At 41.6% G+C, this 19,976-nt stretch overlaps 1 protein-coding gene across 18 annotated transcripts in view; it reads right to left on the minus strand.

Moving 5' to 3' along the window:
• SNAP91 (synaptosome associated protein 91) overlaps positions 1–17,894 on the minus strand; it is a 68,539-nt gene extending 50,645 nt beyond the window's left edge. For 4 of the 18 annotated variants that reach the window (XM_071548690.1, XM_071548688.1, XM_071548687.1 and 1 more), the window contains exons 1-2: positions 17,535–17,893; positions 16,852–17,011 (exon numbers count right to left, since the gene is read on the minus strand). In XM_071548690.1, the coding sequence (XP_071404791.1) occupies positions 16,852–16,981 (130 nt within the window). In that variant the 5' untranslated portion in view covers positions 16,982–17,011; positions 17,535–17,893. Of the gene's footprint in view, positions 1–16,851; positions 17,012–17,534 lie in introns of all 18 variants that reach the window. The other 14 variants (XM_071548701.1, XM_071548693.1, XM_071548696.1 and 11 more) reach the window with 7 other exon arrangements.
• Between the last annotated feature and the right edge of the window lie 2,082 nt (positions 17,895–19,976).

Below are 19,976 nucleotides of genomic sequence, written 5' to 3' on the forward strand. Positions count from 1 at the left end.
ATGGGCATTTTTAATTCTATTACACAGACTTATTCAAGGTACAAGAAATCTCTAGCTCAGAGTCAGAAGCTTGGGAAAACTGCAGTGCTTGAGTTTAAAATCGTCATTTGTATGGCCAAAAAACTGCAAGTTTTCTTCAATTTTAGGCCAAGAGAATTATTTTCTGTAATGAGACAAGAGATAAAAATTATGTGAATTGTTCACCCAGTTTGAATTTAAAATATGTGTTGTAATGATGTTTTTTGTCTTGGTTATGGATGTTGTGTTTCTTGGGTTTTTTTAAGAACACCTTCTGAAATGAAAGGTTGAGTTCTATAACCTCAGTAATACTACCCTCGGCAGAGGCAGTTCTGCAGACAAAGTATTACAGCAGTAAAACCATGATATTGAATGACAGCAGTTCAAGCTCACAGAGCTCCAACAATTCTTCTTGATCTTATAGTACAAACAGGCCAATAATCTTTTATTCTGTACTGCTGATTAATGCATTATAGAAGACAGCAGTTTGTAAAAGCCTAGAAGCAAGTCACAAGTGGTTTGCTCACTGTTTACCCTGTTCAGAGGTTTTACAGCAGATGACAGGATTTGTCTTCAATATAAGGAAACACGCATCAAATTTGGAAGCTTTCAGTCCTAGGCTTCAGTATGTAGCTCTCTATGGAAGACATTTAAATTGCGTATTCCATCGGAGGATGTTAGATAATGAAACCTCAGAGGAGTCCACCCACAGCAATGCTGGTAATGGAGGCTACAAGGCACTACTATAGGCTGCCACAGCACTGCTTCTTAAGTCAGTCAGTCATTTCTGTCTCCTCTCCAAACTGCTGGAGGGTACAGCATCTCGTCTGCAGCTCTGAATGTTTTAGGACATGAGTAATTATAGTGTGCCAAATAGAGAGGCATGATTAAATTTAAGCCTACTACTTTCAGTGCACAGAAAAGAACTAAACCATGCATGAAGATGTCACTCATCATCTGAGCGCAGAAAACAGAGATTGGGAGGTGTGTGTGGGGGGGTAATTCTTGCTGAGCTGTTTCCCATTTAGCCATGCCACAAAGATATGGTACTCAAGTTTCCTAGGTTTCTTTCCCCAACACCACAGAGTCTCATCTTAACCAGTAATCACCAGCATCCAGAACAACTCACCAACATGGCTAACTTCACAAACTGACAGCAGAGTTTGATGGCTAAGCTAAATTTTAAAACAAGACTTGGAAAAAAATAATTTTACTTCAATGTGGCAAGGAAGAACAGGTAGAAGGAAAGAGAAAGTATGTAACAATGAATAATCTAGAAGTTACATTTTCAAAAGATACAGATTCAGACATTTACTGGTTGGACAGAAACTTAGTTTTCAAAACAGACAGTGAATTTTAATCTTCCAAGGAAATCACAGGTAGCCACATTAATACAAAACAGGTAAAACTAAGAAGTGACATAGGAAGAACAGCCCAACAGAAGTCATGTGAAGCAATCTTACAAAGTTTATTCCATTTGGGACACACACAAGCAGGGCAAAAAGTGGATTACAGGTTCCTTCCTGATGAAATTTATGCTACTGCAGCCATCCAGTACACTGGCAGCTAATCCCCAAACCCAGTCACTGAGCTCAAATACAAATTCCAAGCAGAGTGAGCAATCAGGAATCATACTGCAGTAGCAGCAAGTGCTTCATCGTGATTGTCATAGAAAGGAAGTAGTTGGAGAATGAAGACCTATATACCCTTCATTTGAATCCATTTGTTTACTGTGGGACTAAATTATAATTGCCATATCACAGTACATGATTTTTCCTATTTCCTCTCTTCATATTTTGGTAGCTGCTATTCTGAATACTTATTAACTCTAGGGATCCTTGTTCAAATTGTAATTTGAACTTCAATATACTTTTCTAGTCAAGTTTTGAGATGCAAAACCAATGCATGTAGAAGAAATACATGGTTGTCAATTCTTAGACACCGTAACTGAATCCTAAATATCAGGCTTTAGACTCTGACAGACCAGCTTTTTGACCCAGACTTAAAACATCTGCGAACTATTTACTGAATAGAGGTAAAGCTAGAGTACAATTAATTTCTCCATGAACAAAAAGACAAACCTGCCAAATTGAGACAGATTGATGGAGGGTTAACTGAGGAAGACTGAAGTAAGTTAAGACACCTTAGCTCTTCATGACACTTTAAAGATACCACTAAAAGATGTGACTACCTTTAATGATTGTTAAGCTCGTAAGACCATAAAAAAAAAGACCAGCAAGAAAGTTTCAGAATTTCAGACTTCTTCAGTCTCATTAAAAATGTAGTTTCTAGTTGAGACTTTTCCTTCTTTTTTTTTTCTCTCTTTTTTTCTTGTTTTAAGATGAGAGAGATTATACATCTTTATTTTGTTCTGGTTTTTTTGAGGGGGCCCTCAATTCTTTAATAAACAGACCTGGGATCTCCCAGTTCAAAATTAATTATTCACAATTTACATTTCAGTATGCAGAGAAACAGCAGCAGAGCACAAGACCTCTCTGTTCAGAGGAATATCAGTGCCAACTTAAGAGTAGCTGTCATTCCAGACTGAATTAACACACAAGCTGCCTCAGCATCTGAGCTATGTCATACATTCAGTTCCTAAACTTTGCCAAATCTATCTGACAGTAACCCCCTTACAGACCTTCCTCACTATTACACTGAATGCTACTACAATAGTCTTCAGAAGGTTTTTCTCTTGCTTATATGTATTTAAATAATGCCTTGAACCTATAGAAAATGCAGGATTGTTCTGATTCCAGGCTAATCTAGAGCAACTTAAAGTAAGAATTTACAAGCCTCAACCTAAAAAAATCAATAGGCAAGTTAACAGTACAAGTCCTTCCTTGCAAGACACAGGACTGTATCAAAAAGCTACTGCAGTGTCATGCTAACCAATGCAAGGTCTGAACTTTCAGGTCTACAAAAGATCATAAACAAGTGACCCCAAAACAGTACAGGAAAGCAGAACAAAGTTAACAGTTTCTGCTGCTACAATAATTGTTCATGAGAACATCAGGTGATTTTAATGCTGTTGGCTTTGATTATCAAACAATTCCACAGAAAAGAGATGGGAATTTATGTGTGGGGTTAAAGTTCACTATTCTTTTCACCTCCACATGCACCTTAATCTGGCTTGTAACACTGACCCCAACTGAATAGCAATTCACACTGTCTCCTCCTTCCTCCTGAAAAGTCTGCCTCAGGGGTTGCTACATCCCACCTTGACCCCTGCAAGCCTAACCTTTATCAAAGTCCAGCATCTTTCAGGTATTGCCTTGACACTTCCTTGCCTTTGCCAATTCAACAAATCGAAACACAACCTTTCACTGAGCACATGCTCTCCAGGCACTATAAGGACTCTGCCAGCTATAGCCCTCAGGGGACTGCTAACTTCTCTCTCCAGCCTTACTTAAAGACATCCTCTTTCCAAAATATATCTCTGACTCTTGTGAAGACAAATACTTGCTGCAGATCCTGAAGTTTGAGAAGTCAGGGCAGTCAGCCTTTGAACCACACAAAGGCCAGCTTTTACACACAATCCCCTCTGCCTACTCAGAGGCATACCCATACCACCCATAGCCTATTGCAGAATCCATCAATCACACGAAGAGTCTGTGGCGAGACAGGCCAAATGACTGAGTACCAGCAAATTTCTCTTGGAGCATCCTCCAGTTTCTCAAACTGAGAGTTTAATTAGCCTTAGAATCATCTTATTATCTCCCTGTTCCTTTTTAAAAACTACAGTGCACCACCTCCTGTCTCATTAATTATCTGTTTTGAAACAAAGCAGAAGATCTACTCCTCACAAACATTGCTAGATTTTATTCCCATGCATTTCCATACAGTTTGCATCCCTCCTTAACCAACATATCAAGCCAAGACATTTGGCTTTAAATCATCTGTAAACACCACCCCAAATCATTAGCAGTATTAAACCAGTTATGTTGGATTTGCGTCCATTTTAGTCCTTAATTATTTATACACATGGCTTTTCCTCCTGAGATGCTCAGGTTCAGCTCTCTTGGAAAGAGGAAAATAAAAGCGAACTGTTAGGTGGTCTTCTAACGGATCTGAAAGGGTGCAATTAAGGCAGCTGTCTCTCTAAGTACAAATAATGGAAGAAAAGTGTGATGACACTGTGCTAAAGAAAAAAAAAATCTTGCCATATGCAACTCCTTCAAGTTCCATGAAGTCTGAATACAAAAAAAGTTCCCAGACCTTAGAGCTCCACTGCCTCTAGGTGGGAACAGTGTGTACTGCCTCCAGTGTTGCATTAGAGTTCTCTCCTTGAGAGCAGTACAACTAAAAGATGACATTCAGATCAGCTGCAAAAGACCAATTTAAGCAGCAGTCATTAGGGGTTTAAGTATGGTGTTTAAGACTGTTAATTAAGTAGGAATTAGTATATTTTACGAACCAAGTCTGAAACCTTGCTGACATCCATGATCCAACCAGTCAGAAGAAGAAAAGCTTCAATTTTACTCAGGAATTACACACCTGGAACAGCAGAAGATAGGCTACACAAACTTTCTAGTAGAAAGATATTATCAAAAGCGGCTTTTTTGTCTCACACAAATGAAGCTGGAACACTAAACAAAGGGGAAAAGGCTCCATAGTCCAAGAATGCTGCCTGCTTTCTTCCCAACTACAGCCACCACAGCTTTTTAAAGCAGTTTCACTATAGGAACAGTATTAGTTATTAAGCATGGAATCCTTTCCCTGTCCAAACTCATAAAAAGCTCAGTCTTGAACCACATTTGTACAGAATTCACTCACTTTGAATACCAAAGAATTCGTCTCAGGCAAAAGTTCAGCAAAGCAGAGGAAAGATGAGAAAACCATTGCTTTAATGATCCCTTCCTCTCACTCAGAGAACCCACTCCAAACCCTCTTTCCACACAAGTTCTGCTCCCCAACTATCTTAACAGAAATATGCATTTTTCTGCTCAAAGACAAGAACTGAGCAGTTCTGCTTATGCTATGCTTCTGAAACATCAAGTAGATCTGGATATTTGATCTTTATTTGATGATTTACTGCGTATACGAGCTGAGCCACAAATCCACATTGCACTACATTTTTTGCACAGCTCTTAATAGTTTAAGATATGCAAAATTCCATTTGCATTTGGTGGACACCGATCAATGATTATTGTAATATGGCATCTTAGATGCCAAACTCTAGGGGAGGAAGAGACATTGAAAAAACACTACTAACATTACAAGTAGCGTTTGACCAATAATTTGCACGAAAAGGAACTTTTATCCTGCATGGCAAATATCAGACCTCATTCTACAACACATTTCATTTCGCACTTCCAACCTGGAAGTCTTAACCAAAATACACATTAATTCAGAGAAGAAACATGAACTGTAGCCCCCAGTCAATCTTCTGCCAAGCCTTTAAAGCATTTATTCAATTTCCTCTAAGGGATGGAATTGTTCTCTCTGTCCATGCAAGCATTAAAGTGACAGTCCTGCTGCATCCTAGCTCCCGTTGCAAACAAGAAAGCAAGTTTAAATGTGGTACAGGGTTGCAAGATTATTGCTTAAAAGGATAAAAGTCAGTAAGAACTACTTAAATGAGCACTGTCAATTGCCTATTGACACTAGGCACATCCACAACTGGACACCAGGATTCCAGCTGTGGCCTGTGATTACCCTTCCATGAAGGTGACCAACTCCTGTTGATACCTGTTGGTTGTATAAATGCATAACTCTTACCACTTGGCCACTTAATGGAATATCAGTAACAGGACCAAGTGCAGCTTTTATCCAGACAGTACAGCCACACTAGAAACACAAGGATTTAATGTTTGTCCCAGGAGCATTGGGACATTTACCATAATCTTTGCACTACAGTGTTTTCTAATCAGCCTTTGCATACTGGGCTGATCTTACACTCCAAACACATCTGGCAGAAAGTGGTAATCAACTGAGGCATGGTACATGAGCTATTCAGTGTCTGTGCTGCTGTCACTTTTATTCTGAGAATTCTACCCCAAATGATCTCCTTTCCTCAGAAAACCAATTGGTTTCAATAAACTTGTAGAAATGAAACTGTTACTAGTCTATCAACTCTGCCCAGAACAGCAATTTGTAGTACACTACGAATCGGAATGAGACCAAAAATATATTTGAAGGAGCCTGATGTTTCAGCTGCACTACTTAGCTGTTACACACTGGGAAAAAATACAAACCAACCAACCAAAGTAACTTGGGTGGGTATGAGACAACGTGCAAGCAACTTCAGTGCCATGGTGATTAGCTACAGTCTGTATGCTGGAAACAGGACAGTTAAGTAGGCAGGCTCAGAAACTGATACATCTGGCTCAAGGTCCAGACCATGGTCCATGTTTTTCCTGCTCCCTCAGCACGATTATTCTCAGCATCCATTTTTATTTCAGTGGATACCACATGATGACTTAACCTGAAATTCTTAACCAGGAATTAAATGCCCACAACCATGCAAGCAGTCCTGTTGAAAACATGGACATATCTGTAGGAAAAAGAAATGAAGTGCCATGCACACCTCTCCCATACAGCCAGTGTAACAGTATGACCTCTTGGAAGCACACTGACGCAGCTACAAGCAGCACCAAGTACTCTGTAACATGATTGCCATAATTTCAATCCATTTTTTCTTATATTTATGTACCTATAATAAAGGAACAAAAAGACCATAAGACTTCCTAAAACCAGACAGTTGCCTTACATGTAAATGGTGTGCCCTAGAACTGCTTTTTTCAAAAAGTGACTGATGTCCTTCACAATCAGACACAGCTTTACTCTCTCCTTGCTAAAAAAAATAAAATATGAAACCAAACATGCAATTAACTTATGTCCATTTTCCTGTACTAAATCAGTTAATAATCTTTGCTTCTGCCACACAGACAGGCAAGTTTAAGCCTCAGCAATTTTGAAAAAGCTAACACCTACTACCAATAGGCCCAACTCTTCAACATAACCTGGCAGCCTTTCACATACTGCAGATTTCTTAATGTTGAAAAAAACAAACCCAAAACATCTGTAAATTTCAATGGACCATCCACCTGAGAGACAGAAGACACAGATAGGACTACCAATATTTTAAAAAAAAACCTGACAGCAGTAAGTTGCTACTAACAGTTCAAAGTCACCAATGCTTCTGCATGATGCATTTGCCAGTGGCACTTAAAATCTCCTATCAAGCTATTGATGAGTGGGGAAGTTAGTATGCATCACACAGGCTCACATGCAGGCAGCAAATCTTTGTGTTGAGTCAGACCTCTAGAATGGAACACCTAGAAGTATTGATTAACTCCTTAACACGATATGGAGCATTATATTGGAAAGGTAGCTTCTCAACATACTGTCTAAGCAATTTCCAGCTGCCTGATAAACAAGAAGCAGCTCTCTTAAACTCACTTATTTCTTCAAACATAGCAAACTTTGCCTGCTAACACTCCTGCCGTTCAGAAACAACAAAGCAATATGAAGTTTAAATCAATCTTAGCAAAACCAGAAAGACTCTATGTGGCATAGAACGAAAGACCAGAAAGTCACAAGCAAGGCTCGCGTATGAAAATACCAGTTTAACATGCCAGTAATAAAACATCACTCATGATAAAACAAGTGTTTTGAAAACACTGGCACACTAGATATGCTGACTTACTTATAGCTTGCTGTCCCTTAGCAGAATGTACATTCTCCTATTTATAGGTTTAGATGAAGCTATAAAACAGATTAAGAGCTACAGGCATAATATCCATAGCTTGGATGCCAGAATCAAGCAACAAGATCCAAAGCCAAGTCTCCATTTAAAAAGGTTAGATTTCAAAACTCCAGGGTTGCTAAAGAACTGATGCAATGATATTTTAAAGCTTTTGTCTACATTCAACCTGTATGTAATGAGAAACAGCAGCCTTTAGAGCCAAGAAGCAGGCCAGCTTGCTTCCCCCTTTCATACAAGTCCTACACTCCCTGAAATGAGAAGTGAAAGGAAGAGTCCTTTCAATAACAGTCTGAGCTCCCACTTAAGTGCATCTATGTCAGGTCTTCAAATATGTGTAAAGATGTACACCCTAGTTAGAGCTGTCCTGCTCTGTGGCAAGGTAACTGATCATTGCCTTATTTTGAGGACCTTCCTCTAAACTTGTAAACTTGCATACATTTAAAGAATGTGGGCGACAAGTCAGCATGTTTTATTCATGTTTTGAGCAGTCATGTCTTTCTCTCACTTCTGTGGAGGACCATTTTAGAACATTCTGTAAACTACCAGAGTGACTTAAGAGATTTAACAAAACTATGCCAGAGGCACTAGGAGCCTGCCAGGCTCTGCAGGCTCACCCCTGACCATCTGCTATGGAAGCACCCGCTGCCATTGTGTCATTCGTGCTCACACCAAGCCAAGAGTCAGTCTGAAGTGACGGACTATACCTCTGCAGGACAGCAAAGTTTAAGACACTTTCTTGAAAAGACATGCCCTTTGGTGCTTTGGCAGAATAAGCTTAGCTCAAGTGGACACGAACTCTCCAATGCACCCTTACAGGTGTTTCACATCTCAGCCACAACCTAGTACCCTTAATACCTAAAAACAATGAGCAAAGAACATTGCTCTCTTTATCATTCCTTCTTTGAGACAGCAAAGCAATCTTAGCTAAGCACACAGCTCAGCTGTCTTGTCAAGAGCTCTCTAACCCTACTGCAATACAGCAGTTCCTGCCAGCTTGCTTTCTACCTGTGGCAATTTTGCTTATTGGCTTATGATCAAAAAGAGTTGATTGCCATGAGTCAGAGCCAGGCTGCAGACACGTCCTGTCAGCAACCTGCAGTTCTCAGTACACATGACAGGCTGGGATTGCTTTCTTGGTGGTCTTCAAGCATGATCATGTCTGTGTACATACAAAATCTCCTCTACAAAAAAATATCGCAACACATTTGAGTTTTATCAATAGCTAGAAAAGACAGACGCTAGGAAAGGCAACCACCTGACATGCTGCCTCAGCTCAAATGGCCAGAGTAAAAATTGCATAAATACACAATGTAAGCATAGCACCAGGACCTTTTAGCATCCAATCCCTTTCATTAAACTAAGTTAAGATACAGATATAATCTAAAACAAAGCATGAGATCACATTATCCAGGGCAGGAAGGTGGAACAGTAAGGTATTTAGACTTGACTTGTCCAGCAGTCATTGGTAATATTGTGCACTTCCACTTCCTATACTATGCCTACAACTAAGCTGCAAGCCTCAGATCCCCACTGGATTCCCCATTTGTCAGCAGCCTATGAAGTACTGTTCTAGCATTCCACCTCCATTCATTTCAAGGCTGATGTCCAATAGCACTTGCGAAGCTAGTCCAGATGGCTAGTATATTCCCTCTCCCAGTAAACTACAACTCTCAACTGCTTCAGCGTGTTTCACAATCTAAAGAGAAGACTTTAGGAACACAAGCAAAACTTGTTTTGTATTGATTTTAAGTGTCTTTAACCAGCTCTGCAAAAGAAAACACAATCAAAACAGCAGGATTAAAAGCATTAAAAACTGGTTTAAGGGCCTAGTATATGGTTTGCAAGATTCTAGAAAAAGCAGGCTTTACCATATTCTGCAAAGTGACAAAGTAGCCTCTGCCAAATATTCCAATTGCCTTCTACCAATTGCCAAGATCTGGTTTTTTCAGGTTAATTTAAGCCACTAGCTCTCAGTCAAGCGAAATTTTGGACAGAAGGAAAAATCAAGCAGCCACGCTGAATCTGATGGGGTGGGATACTCTGATGCCAGTTTACCAATGAGGCTTTACACTGCAATCTTGCTGATACTGCTGACTCAGGGGAATGAAAGTACTGCTGCAAACCCTGTGCTACAGAGCACTGACTGCAAACCTACCAGGACGGCTTCCTCTATTGTATCATTTAGTTTGAGTTCAGGGTATAGCCTTGGGCCAGGTGACCCATTCTTTTCTTTCTATGTCCTATGCTGAGATTCAGACCGTGGCTTGCTTTATTCCTTGCTTTTTAGTTTTCATGGTATTTAAACTCCTCTGACCAAACCAGCCAGAACACTGTTCTGAATCTGCATGCCACGTGTTCAAGCTCGGAGATTCAAGGTTCATCAGACACTCACTGGTGAGACTCCAGTATTTCCCCACAGCTGAACTTCTGCTTTTCCACCCTTACCAGCATCCTGATCTGTGCCTTGAAAGAAGTTCCAGAAAGGAATGGGGCATGTTAACTTAATGAGACTGGTACCACTGACTCATCTTTAGGCTATAGTAAGGCTAAGAGAAGGGATGTAATGTTATGCCTTCATATTCAATTTTTCCCCACCCCCAGAAACACTGGATCCAGCTCCTTCAGCAATACTGGACATGCACAGCTGACTAAGGTCTATCCCTTTCTTTTCTTAAGGGGCAGGGGGTATATACTGGGTGCATGTGGCAAGGTTATGGTAGTAGTAGGGGATGCTGCAGCTGTGCCTGTTGAGAATAGGGGTTTCTATCACAGGCTGCAGGAGATATCTGCTCAAGCACCATGGAGTACCTCCTGCTCCACCTCTAACCTTGATGTTCCCTCTGCCATTTCATTTTGCCTCTTCCTCTGCCTATCCAGTGTTTTTTGCCTTTTCTCAAGTTTGTTTTATTTGAGATACCACAAGCTGGTTGGACAGGCTCAGCCATGTACTGCAGGGGATCCACTATGGAGCTGGCTGTGTCTGGCACAGAGAGCATGTCCTGATCTCTTCTGACAGAGGCCAGCCCTGCAGCCAAAAACTTATCATGGACAACCAGTACTGGGGGAAGGTAAGCAGGGCAGGAAGAGTAAAACAGTCTCAAGACTCTTGAGCAGTGGCAGAAAAATACTAGAAGCAGGTGTGCCTCTGCTATGCTGCCATTTCTTCAAAAGCGGGAACTAAGAAAGCAAGAAATTCTCCTGACTACCAATTTCTACACCAAGAAGCAGTGACAATGAATAGCATCCAATATGCTTTATGCCCTTCAAAGTTATCCTATCATCTACTCTTAAGCACTTCCAAGGATCCTTCACATGGCAGAGACACAGAACCATGGACTGATCCCACCTACAGAGCATTTTCTTGGAGACTTCACAGAATTCCTCACTAGTGGGACAGGTCCATGTAAGGCAGGCACACAAGATAAAGGGTTTAAGAGTGAGGCTGGGAAATCAGAGGCACAGATGAAACCACAGTAATCAAACAGCAGATTTGTTTTGTTGTTTAGAAGTTGTTCAGTTGCTGTCAACCCACATCTAAGGGAGCAACACTATAAGATTATTATGAAACATACTCAGCTACCAAAGAGAAGTGATTAAAACTATGTTCTGGTCACTATCAACCTGCCCATCTCATACATAGTTGGTCCATTATCAAGGTCTACTAATGGAAGTCAGTGCAACAGAAAAGACCTGACTTGTCCCAGAATTTGTCATCCATGACCTTGACAAAGCACATTTAACAGAAGGATCTTGCTTACTATTGAAAAGGACTAATACCTGCTTTCAGCTGAGGAGATGCCAAGGGGAGGGTAGGTAGGACTAGTCAATCTATCTTTATCAAGTTACACTGCTTAGATGAAAAGGACTTTAATATTACACTGTCTACCCACTTTTCTGTTCCCCTATCCTCCCTTTTCCTTTCCTTAGGCATTGAACCATAAGACACCTTAAACACAGAACAGCTGAGATGCACAAGATCAAGTGATCGTGACAAGGTTCCAACATTCATAACTTAACATGAGTTCAAACTTCTACCCTGATTCAAGCATATTTTGAAGAATTATTAGTTAGCTAAGTCTTAGTTTAATTAAAAGGGCAGTTTTCTTTTGGTATTACACATGCCTTAAAAACAGTATGAGGCTCAGGAGGTGGAGTGGAATTGAAAGTTAATGCCACTTAAATACTCAAGAACAACTAATCTAAAAAGCCTTCTTATTAGCTCCCTTACCCAAGAAAGGCATTTCTACTCCTATTCACAGATCTATATGCCTCCAAATGAAGTGTGTCTTCAACAGTGTTTTGAGAAAGGACATGGCACAAGCCTAGAGAAAGAACTATTCCACACAAAGACTGATGTCAAGTCCTTACACACAAACACATGTGTTAATCCAATATCCATTAATGAATTAAAGAAAACAATTGCTTGCTTGGATTTTTTTCCTTTCAGGTATGAAAATAATTCATTGGGGTGACAGAGGAGTTCACAATTTAAAATTCACCCCAGCTACGACAACAAAACCAAAGACACGGTAATGCAGCTGACCTTCGAGAGTAACTTTTAAACAAAGTTAGTTAGTTAGTTCTCTCATACATACAAACTGTGACAAATTACAGCAATACAAAATACAGTGAGACATACAAAAGCAGCTTCATTAGTACAATGTGAAGGATTAAGCCCAGTATGTACAGGAACTGCATTCTTGGCAACCTTGTTGAAGATACTTCCACAGCTGTAAAGGCTGTGTCTCCTGGACTGCAGAGCAATGCAGTACAGCTGCGCTACTCCCATCAGGAAAGGGCCCCAAGTGCCAAGAGACTCAGAACACTCCTTAAATCACTGCAACAGCAAACAACTTCTGAAATACACATCCAAGTTAACCTTATCCTTTAACCAAGTTAACAGTCACTGAAGTTTAGGGACTCAAGATAGCTCCACTGACCCACACCTTTCCCAAAAAACAGAGACAGGCATATTCCTCAGGAATAGGACAGAGGTTTCTAAGACTAATCTGTGGCACCCAGCAACTCCATCTTTACTGAGCCTTAGGAAAATGGCTCATTTTTGAGATTTTGGTTAAAAAAGCTCATTTTGACCCACTGCTTGTGGTCAACAGACACTTCTGTTTCAACACCAGAGACCACAGCAATCGAAACTTGTTAGGTCAACCCCCCAGTTGGCAGAAAAAAGTTATCTGTATAAGCAAAATACTGACACCAGTCCTGCAGTTTAGTTACCACCATGAATTAAACTATAAACTTCCTTTTAGAGCCTTTGTTTGCTACATACAAACATGGAAAATTAGACTTGGGATGGAAAGATATTACAACAGCTACATAAGTCATCTCCACTGCCACAAAAAAGTGAATCCTGATCTTCATCCGCTTTGTTTCCACTTCTCACAAACATCTCCTAGCTCTTGATCAGGCCTCTGGAAGGGTCTTCTACTTTACGAGAATTATTTTGAAGAAGGAAGAGGTCACCGTGTGCTCTTTCTAGAATATACACTCCAGAACTTCCTCCTGTTGCAAAGCAATTCACTCAACAAAATAAGTCAAGAAAAATCCCAGCCACTTTTATAATTTTCAGAAACAGGAACTCGTTACAACCAATTGTAGATGCAACAACCTCACTAGTTTTCAATTCACTTCTCTAATCAAAAACTTGACCATCTGTTACTGAGTGAGATCTTCTATAAAAGGAGACAAATTCAAATCTACCTACTTCTTCCTCATTTATTCTGTATTTTTACATTTGAAAGTCAAGTTATTTCCCTTCTCCAAAACCACCTCCCTTTTAATATCATCACAGTCATCACCATTTGAGGCTGAAAGCAGTCTTTTATTTGTCCCACACAATTAAACCCTCAGTGAAGCCTTAACACAACTTTCAGAACAATTCTGAGAATGAAATTTCTATGCTGTGCACTAGGACTACTTTCCCAGTTGAATTATCAGTTTATATATCCTTAACATAGCCCATTTGCCTCTTTCATTCATTCTGGCCCTTCTCATAGTACCAAAATAAAGTTGATAATACCCACTTCTTCATGTGGAGGCTTTCCTTACTTGCTACATCTAATTGTAATTTAGTTAATACAACATGGTTAGCTGAGGGATATGAATCCATATCATTGTGGTGACTTTAAGACAACTTTAAGATGACAACATTTTGGTAAATCCAGAATGGTCAGAGCTCTAACATATCAACTGTCCCAAGCCATCACAGTAGTACAGATTTACAATCCTTTTCTCCCCACAGGGACTAGAGAAGCACATTTAATGCCATCTGGCATTACTTCCAGCAGTTGCCGAAAATTCACTAGTATGGGAGCTGCAGTTCAACAAAACAGTAAATCTTGCTGCATGTATGATAGCAACCTAATCATTCCTCAGTACTTCTATACATGACAAGCCTGTGCAGCAGCCAGAGTCCATGCCAGAGGACAGCAGCCTCTGTGTTAAAATCTGTATTTGAATATGTAAGTACAGAAAAACACACAAAAGTGAACACTTTTAGAAGCTCAGCATTTCTTCATATAACACATTAATTCTGTTCTTTCCTCCCTTCCTCCAACTCATATTCACATCATATTTTTTTATTCCTGAGAGAAAACTCCTAAGTAGCACTCAGAAAAAAACCCAACCCAAACCAAATCAAAACACCCCAAACTCTGTCACCCATAATCTTTCTATAACCCTCTGGAACTAATACCTTCTGCAGAAAAGATATGAGGACAGACATCACTGAATCCTGTCTTCACAGGTCTACTTCCCTCATGTTAAATAGTTGACCTCTCAATTTAATTTACAAAGCCCAACTGCTAACCAGGGGAGTTAAAAGAGAGGTTGTGTGACATGACACCTGGCTACTAAACACTAACAAAAATTATGGAGTTCCCTAAGGACACAGAATCCCAACACCAACATTAGAATTCCAGCTCTTCATAAAAAAGCCTCACTCCAGCCATCTCTTTCTGGTATCTGAAGTTTTAATCATCTAAATCCTTCACCCCTTGACTATTGTAAGACATTGGCAAGTTTTACCTCCATGCATTCAAATGCTACTTATTCAATTTGAGATGCACTTAGCCACACAGTTCAGATCTATCTCTAGTTAATAGTATTTCCTGTATACACAGGTGCATTGCTCTTTCAGAGGATGAACTTGTGGTTTGCTCTCTCATTACAATATATAAAGTTCATTTTAACAACTACTCACAAGACATACGTCAGAGTTTAAGAAATTGTCTATCAATTCACAGTGATGAGGACATGCCTCAGTTTTAAGACCCAGATAATATTTCTTCTTTTAAAACATGAACTTTAATTTATAGTCTTTAATTTTGAACATGCATATTTCCCTTAGACAAGATTCTGTCCTTAATCATATCAGACAGTAAAACTCTGAACTGTTATATACAGATTGGAAACAGAAGGAAAAATAAGCAGGGAGGTATCTTCACAGGAAATTATAATTTCTCTTCCTGTTTTGTCTGACATGCAGGTACATATGAAATTGCATGGAATGCTACTGGCTTCCACCTCTACAACACTCACACCTTCCAAAGCAGTAATATCAGCATCAATACCCAAACACAGACCCTTTAGAGTCCTTAATAGAGCACTGGTAGATTATTTCAACCTCACTCTAAACCTGCCTATCCAAAACAGTATTTTTATTCTTATATATATATATACATACACAGACGCATACACACAAAGACACCACATGCTCTTAAATACAGGCTATGCCCTTTTCTTAAGCTAAAGCTTGTAGTAACAGATAGAGTAGGACAGTGCAGACAAAACCTACAGATTAAAAAGTGTCGACAGCTACTAAAGAATAACATAGGAGAGACATCAATAACCAAGATGATTTTTTCAAATATACAAGAAAACAAGACAGAACACATGATATCAAGACCAGTGATCTATTTAAAAAACATTTTAGACTCCAGTCAGACTTCAATCAATGCTGCTTACATCAGCATTTCTTCAACATATATACAGGAGTATTTAGATACAGTGACAGACCAGCATACTGTTTGTCACTTTGAGGGTTAGCTACAAAGTCAACAGAACTGAAATCTGGAAGTATTTTCCAGAAGTAATACTACCTCCTTTTACCAAATACAGCATCATCAGAATTGCACTTACAAGCACCTGCACCAGCATTACTTAGTAATGGCCAGCAGCCAAGAGACTGCCTGGTATGAAACCTGCTGATCTTTACTTTAAAGTATTTCTTACCATGTCCAAAAAACCCACAGGAAACCCACTTAATTTTAGACATTAAAACCTGCTTTTGATCTGCCAAGTTCAATGCTGGACAGAGTTACTACTGGTAAACAAGGCCAATTAACATCACGCAACTGAATTCTTTCAACATTCTACTACTTGGTGTCTCTGATAAGGGACTCACAGTTGAAATTTAATTGTTGAGACAAAACAACCTTGTGTCATGGCTTAACTAGCTAATGCCAGTCCAGAATACTACATAAACCTATGAGACAAAACCACCACCATCTTCAATAAAACGTGATGCAAACAACTGGAGAGCTCAAGAAGTTGCTGTCAGATATTGGGGACCTCAGTATCAACCCTTAAACTCTCCAAAAGTAGTCCCAATCTACAGCACAGTGTTATTCCTGTGCCTTGCAATTTAAAAGCCCACCATCATCTTAACCTCTGCTGTGGAGATGGCCACACTCCTACCCCAGTGCTTGGCCAGCTCCAGACATAGTACGTATGTACACCTCAGCCTATACCGAGCCTTCCTGAGTGAAGCAGGAAGTGACAAGCGTGTGTCCACTTTACCCTGTGTCTAACCCCCTCCCCTCTTCCCAAGCCCTTGCTCCACAAGGCACTCTTCGTATTGTTTTCCTAGATAAAAACCAAGAGGTCATGAGAACAAAAAATGGCTGAAGGAGCAGCATTATGCAATATGAGAAGAAATGCAATAATAACTCATCCTCTCCTGGAGATTTCCCATCACCCTTACACTTTGCAAGCTGGATTAGAGCAAACGTGACAGCCAGCTGGCTCCAAGGCCCACTAAAACACCCTGCGGGCTGGCTGCTCAGCCCCGGGCCACTGCTAAGGAAACAAAAAGGGATGCTCACAGTCCAGGTGCTTTTTCTTCGGCCCCATCACTTCATGCGTGGTGGCTTTGCAGACGGCTCTGGCTACGGCCGATCCCGTAACGCTGTACTGAGCAGCTGCGATGCGATCTGTCAGCGTCTGACCCGACATCTTCGAGCGGCGTGCTGGCTGCTGCCTGCTCTGCAGGGGCGGAAAGCACGGGAGGGGAAGGGGAAATCCCGGGTTTATCGCCGGGGGAAGGCACGGCAGAGACACGCACAGGCAGGGGCATACGGACACACGCACAATGGTCCCTCGGGCAGCCTCCCCACCCCCGTTGTGTAAGCCTCTGCCTCGCTGGAAGGCGCCTGGGGCAGGAAGAAGGGTATTTGAGGCGTTGCAAGGAACGGATGGAGGGGAAATAATGACGGCAGCTGAAGGAGGATCCACGCAAATAGGGGGGGAGCCCCCCGGCCAGGGGGCAAGGCTCCCCTCAGCACCTGCCCGCTGAGGAGGCGCCGCCGCCCCGGCCCCGCTGCAGCGCCCGCCCCGCCGCCTCCCCGGGGGAGATTATGGCACCCTTGCGCCATGTTCTGCCCTCTCGGTGCCTCCCCCCACCGCCACCCCCGGCCCCGACAGGGAGCCCCCCGCGCCGGCAAACGCGCCATGCAGCATCCCGGCGCGGGGGCAAAAGAGGGGGATGAAGGCAGCGCCAACGGCCGACCTGTCAACGCGTCCTTCCCTGCCGTCCTCCTGCCGCCGCCTCTCCGGGGAGGGCACCGCCGCCTCCCGCCGCGACCGCTGCCCGGCCCGGCCCGCCCCCGGCCCGCTGGCGAGGCGCCCCGCTGGCTCCAGGTGCGGGGCGGGCTGCCCCTCCCGCCGTCGTCGCCGCCGCCGCCGCCGCCGCCGCCGCCGCCGGGGATGCGCTGGGCGTCCACGCCCGGCAGCCGACGCTGCTATTTCCAGCCGGCGGCTTAATCCTCCCGCACCCTAATCCCCGCGCTACTGCCGCAGCAGCGCCGCCCCTACCCCGGTGCAGAGGGCGGGACGGAGCGGCGCGGACCGGCGCGGCGCTGCCTTCGCCGCCGCAGATCGGTGGCCCGGCGCAGTCAGGTGACCCCGTCCCCCACCCGCATCCCGCTGCCCGGAGGTGGCGGCGGGGCAGTCGGCAGGGGCTGCTCCCAGGCGGGGGCTGTCCCGGTGGGGATGCGCGAGGCACGGAGGGTAGCGGGGAGCCGAAGGCACTGATGCTTCTCCTGTCTGCATCGTGGTCCTGTCGTGAACGCTTAAAATAATGCCCTGAGGGATCCCAAAACTGCACATAGACTGGGTTTCTCCAAAATATTGTTATGATATTATTGTTATCAAAGACATCTGAAATATGTTCCGAGAAGGGTTTTCTTTCTGTTATCTAAGATACCCTAAAGGTCTTGGTTACAACCCAACGCTACTCTCGAAAGGATATATCGCCACAATTCTGTTGTGTAATTGAAGCCTAACGGAGTGATCTGTGGAGTATTGGGAAATGTGGCATACATGTATTACCATAAATTGCTTGAACTTAGTTTTGGAGTAAAGTGATTTAAGTGGGTGGGGTCTAAATGAAATGGCACTGGTAGTAATTACTTCGGGCTGCCGGTAGAAGAAATTTCAGAAGGCGATGTCAGTGCATGTTATTAATTAGCTGAAGAAAACACTATGTACAGTCAGTATGGAAGATTTGTGCACACAAAGTGATAATTGGGTTTTGTTGCATACAGACACACGGCACCATTTTCGTTTATTATGCCAGGAGCAGAATACTGACGAGGGATTGTGGTCTGTGACAGTATGAAATAGCAGCTTTTTTACTACTTCTTTATTTTTTTAACCTAACAGCCGGGGGATTTTTAAAGTCCTAGACAGCCTGAAAGCTTGGGAATGCTCAAAAGTTCAAGACATCTTTTCAATGGGAAAATCTCTTCCAAAATAGCTATTAAAGTGGTGCCAGTGTTAACTGAAGAAAGAAGTTAGGATTTTCAGGCTTTCAATATTGATTAAACTTCCTTCATTAAATTCCTCTCTATCTGCAGAGCAGAGATGTTTGGATTCCAAGATTCAGTGGTTTTCTCAAATGAGGTGTTTGATTATGGAGAGGGATTTAATTTCAAAAAAGATGTAAGTGTATGTCACTCTAAGCAATCAGCATTAGGAGTCTGCAAAATGTTCCTGTAAGTAGGACTCTCATATTCCAATAGTGAGAAAGTGTCTGTGCTTCTCAGCTCTATTCAGTAATGAGTAGCAAATGAATAAACACTGGAGCTGGGCAGAAAGATAATATAATAGTGCATTGTTTAGCATTACTATAGTCTGCTGATCAAATAAAGTCAAATTTTAATATTATTTGGAAATTGTGTTTAATTTGCCACAGAAATGTTAACTTCCATTCCTAGAAACTGATCATTAACGGAGTGATTTGTGGCAGCTAGAAGCGTGTCTTAGCAGAGGCACACAAACAGTTCTTCCTCTACTTCACCATCAGTTATTGGTGTCATACTTCCAATTGATTTCAGAGGAAAGAAACTGTTGGGATTTACAAATATTTCATGTTCCATTACTGGCATTAAGAGTGACTCTGAACTTTTCTTGTTAATACTGACAGGAGCTTATAGTGGCTTGACTTTAAAAAAGAAGGTTTCTTTTTAACTAGAAGAAAAAAAATATATAAAGTGTTTTGGAATTTGCTGGTTACACCCAACAAAAAATTTAGAGTGGCTTTATTTGCTGCAATCAGGACAGTTTTCAACTTTATGCTAGGCAAAGTATTTAATTAGTGATGCAACTTCTATTAACATCTAGTGTACATCTTCATTTGGAGGTCTGGATACTTTCTGAAGCAGTCCATATTGCTATCAGCATTTTCTGTCACTGAGATTCTCATCTGTGTCACCAAAAACTATGATTGTTAATACTATTGTTATATCTTAATAATGTCAGAGAGGTGGGATAAACTAGGAGGTCTAGATGAGGGCCATATAAGCATCTAGAGAGGGTTCTTGCTTTTAAGAATAACACAGAATTGTCAACTTTTTTCTCGATTGTTTGTGACCATGCTTTTAACTTCATAACGAAAACCTTAAAGGAGAGAAGAGATACTAATGACAAAATAAAAGCCATTTTGAGATAA

The sequence above is a fragment of the Pithys albifrons genome, chromosome 2 (assembly GCF_047495875.1).
Source record: "Pithys albifrons albifrons isolate INPA30051 chromosome 2, PitAlb_v1, whole genome shotgun sequence".
NCBI classification, from domain to species: Eukaryota; Metazoa; Chordata; class Aves; order Passeriformes; family Thamnophilidae; genus Pithys; species Pithys albifrons.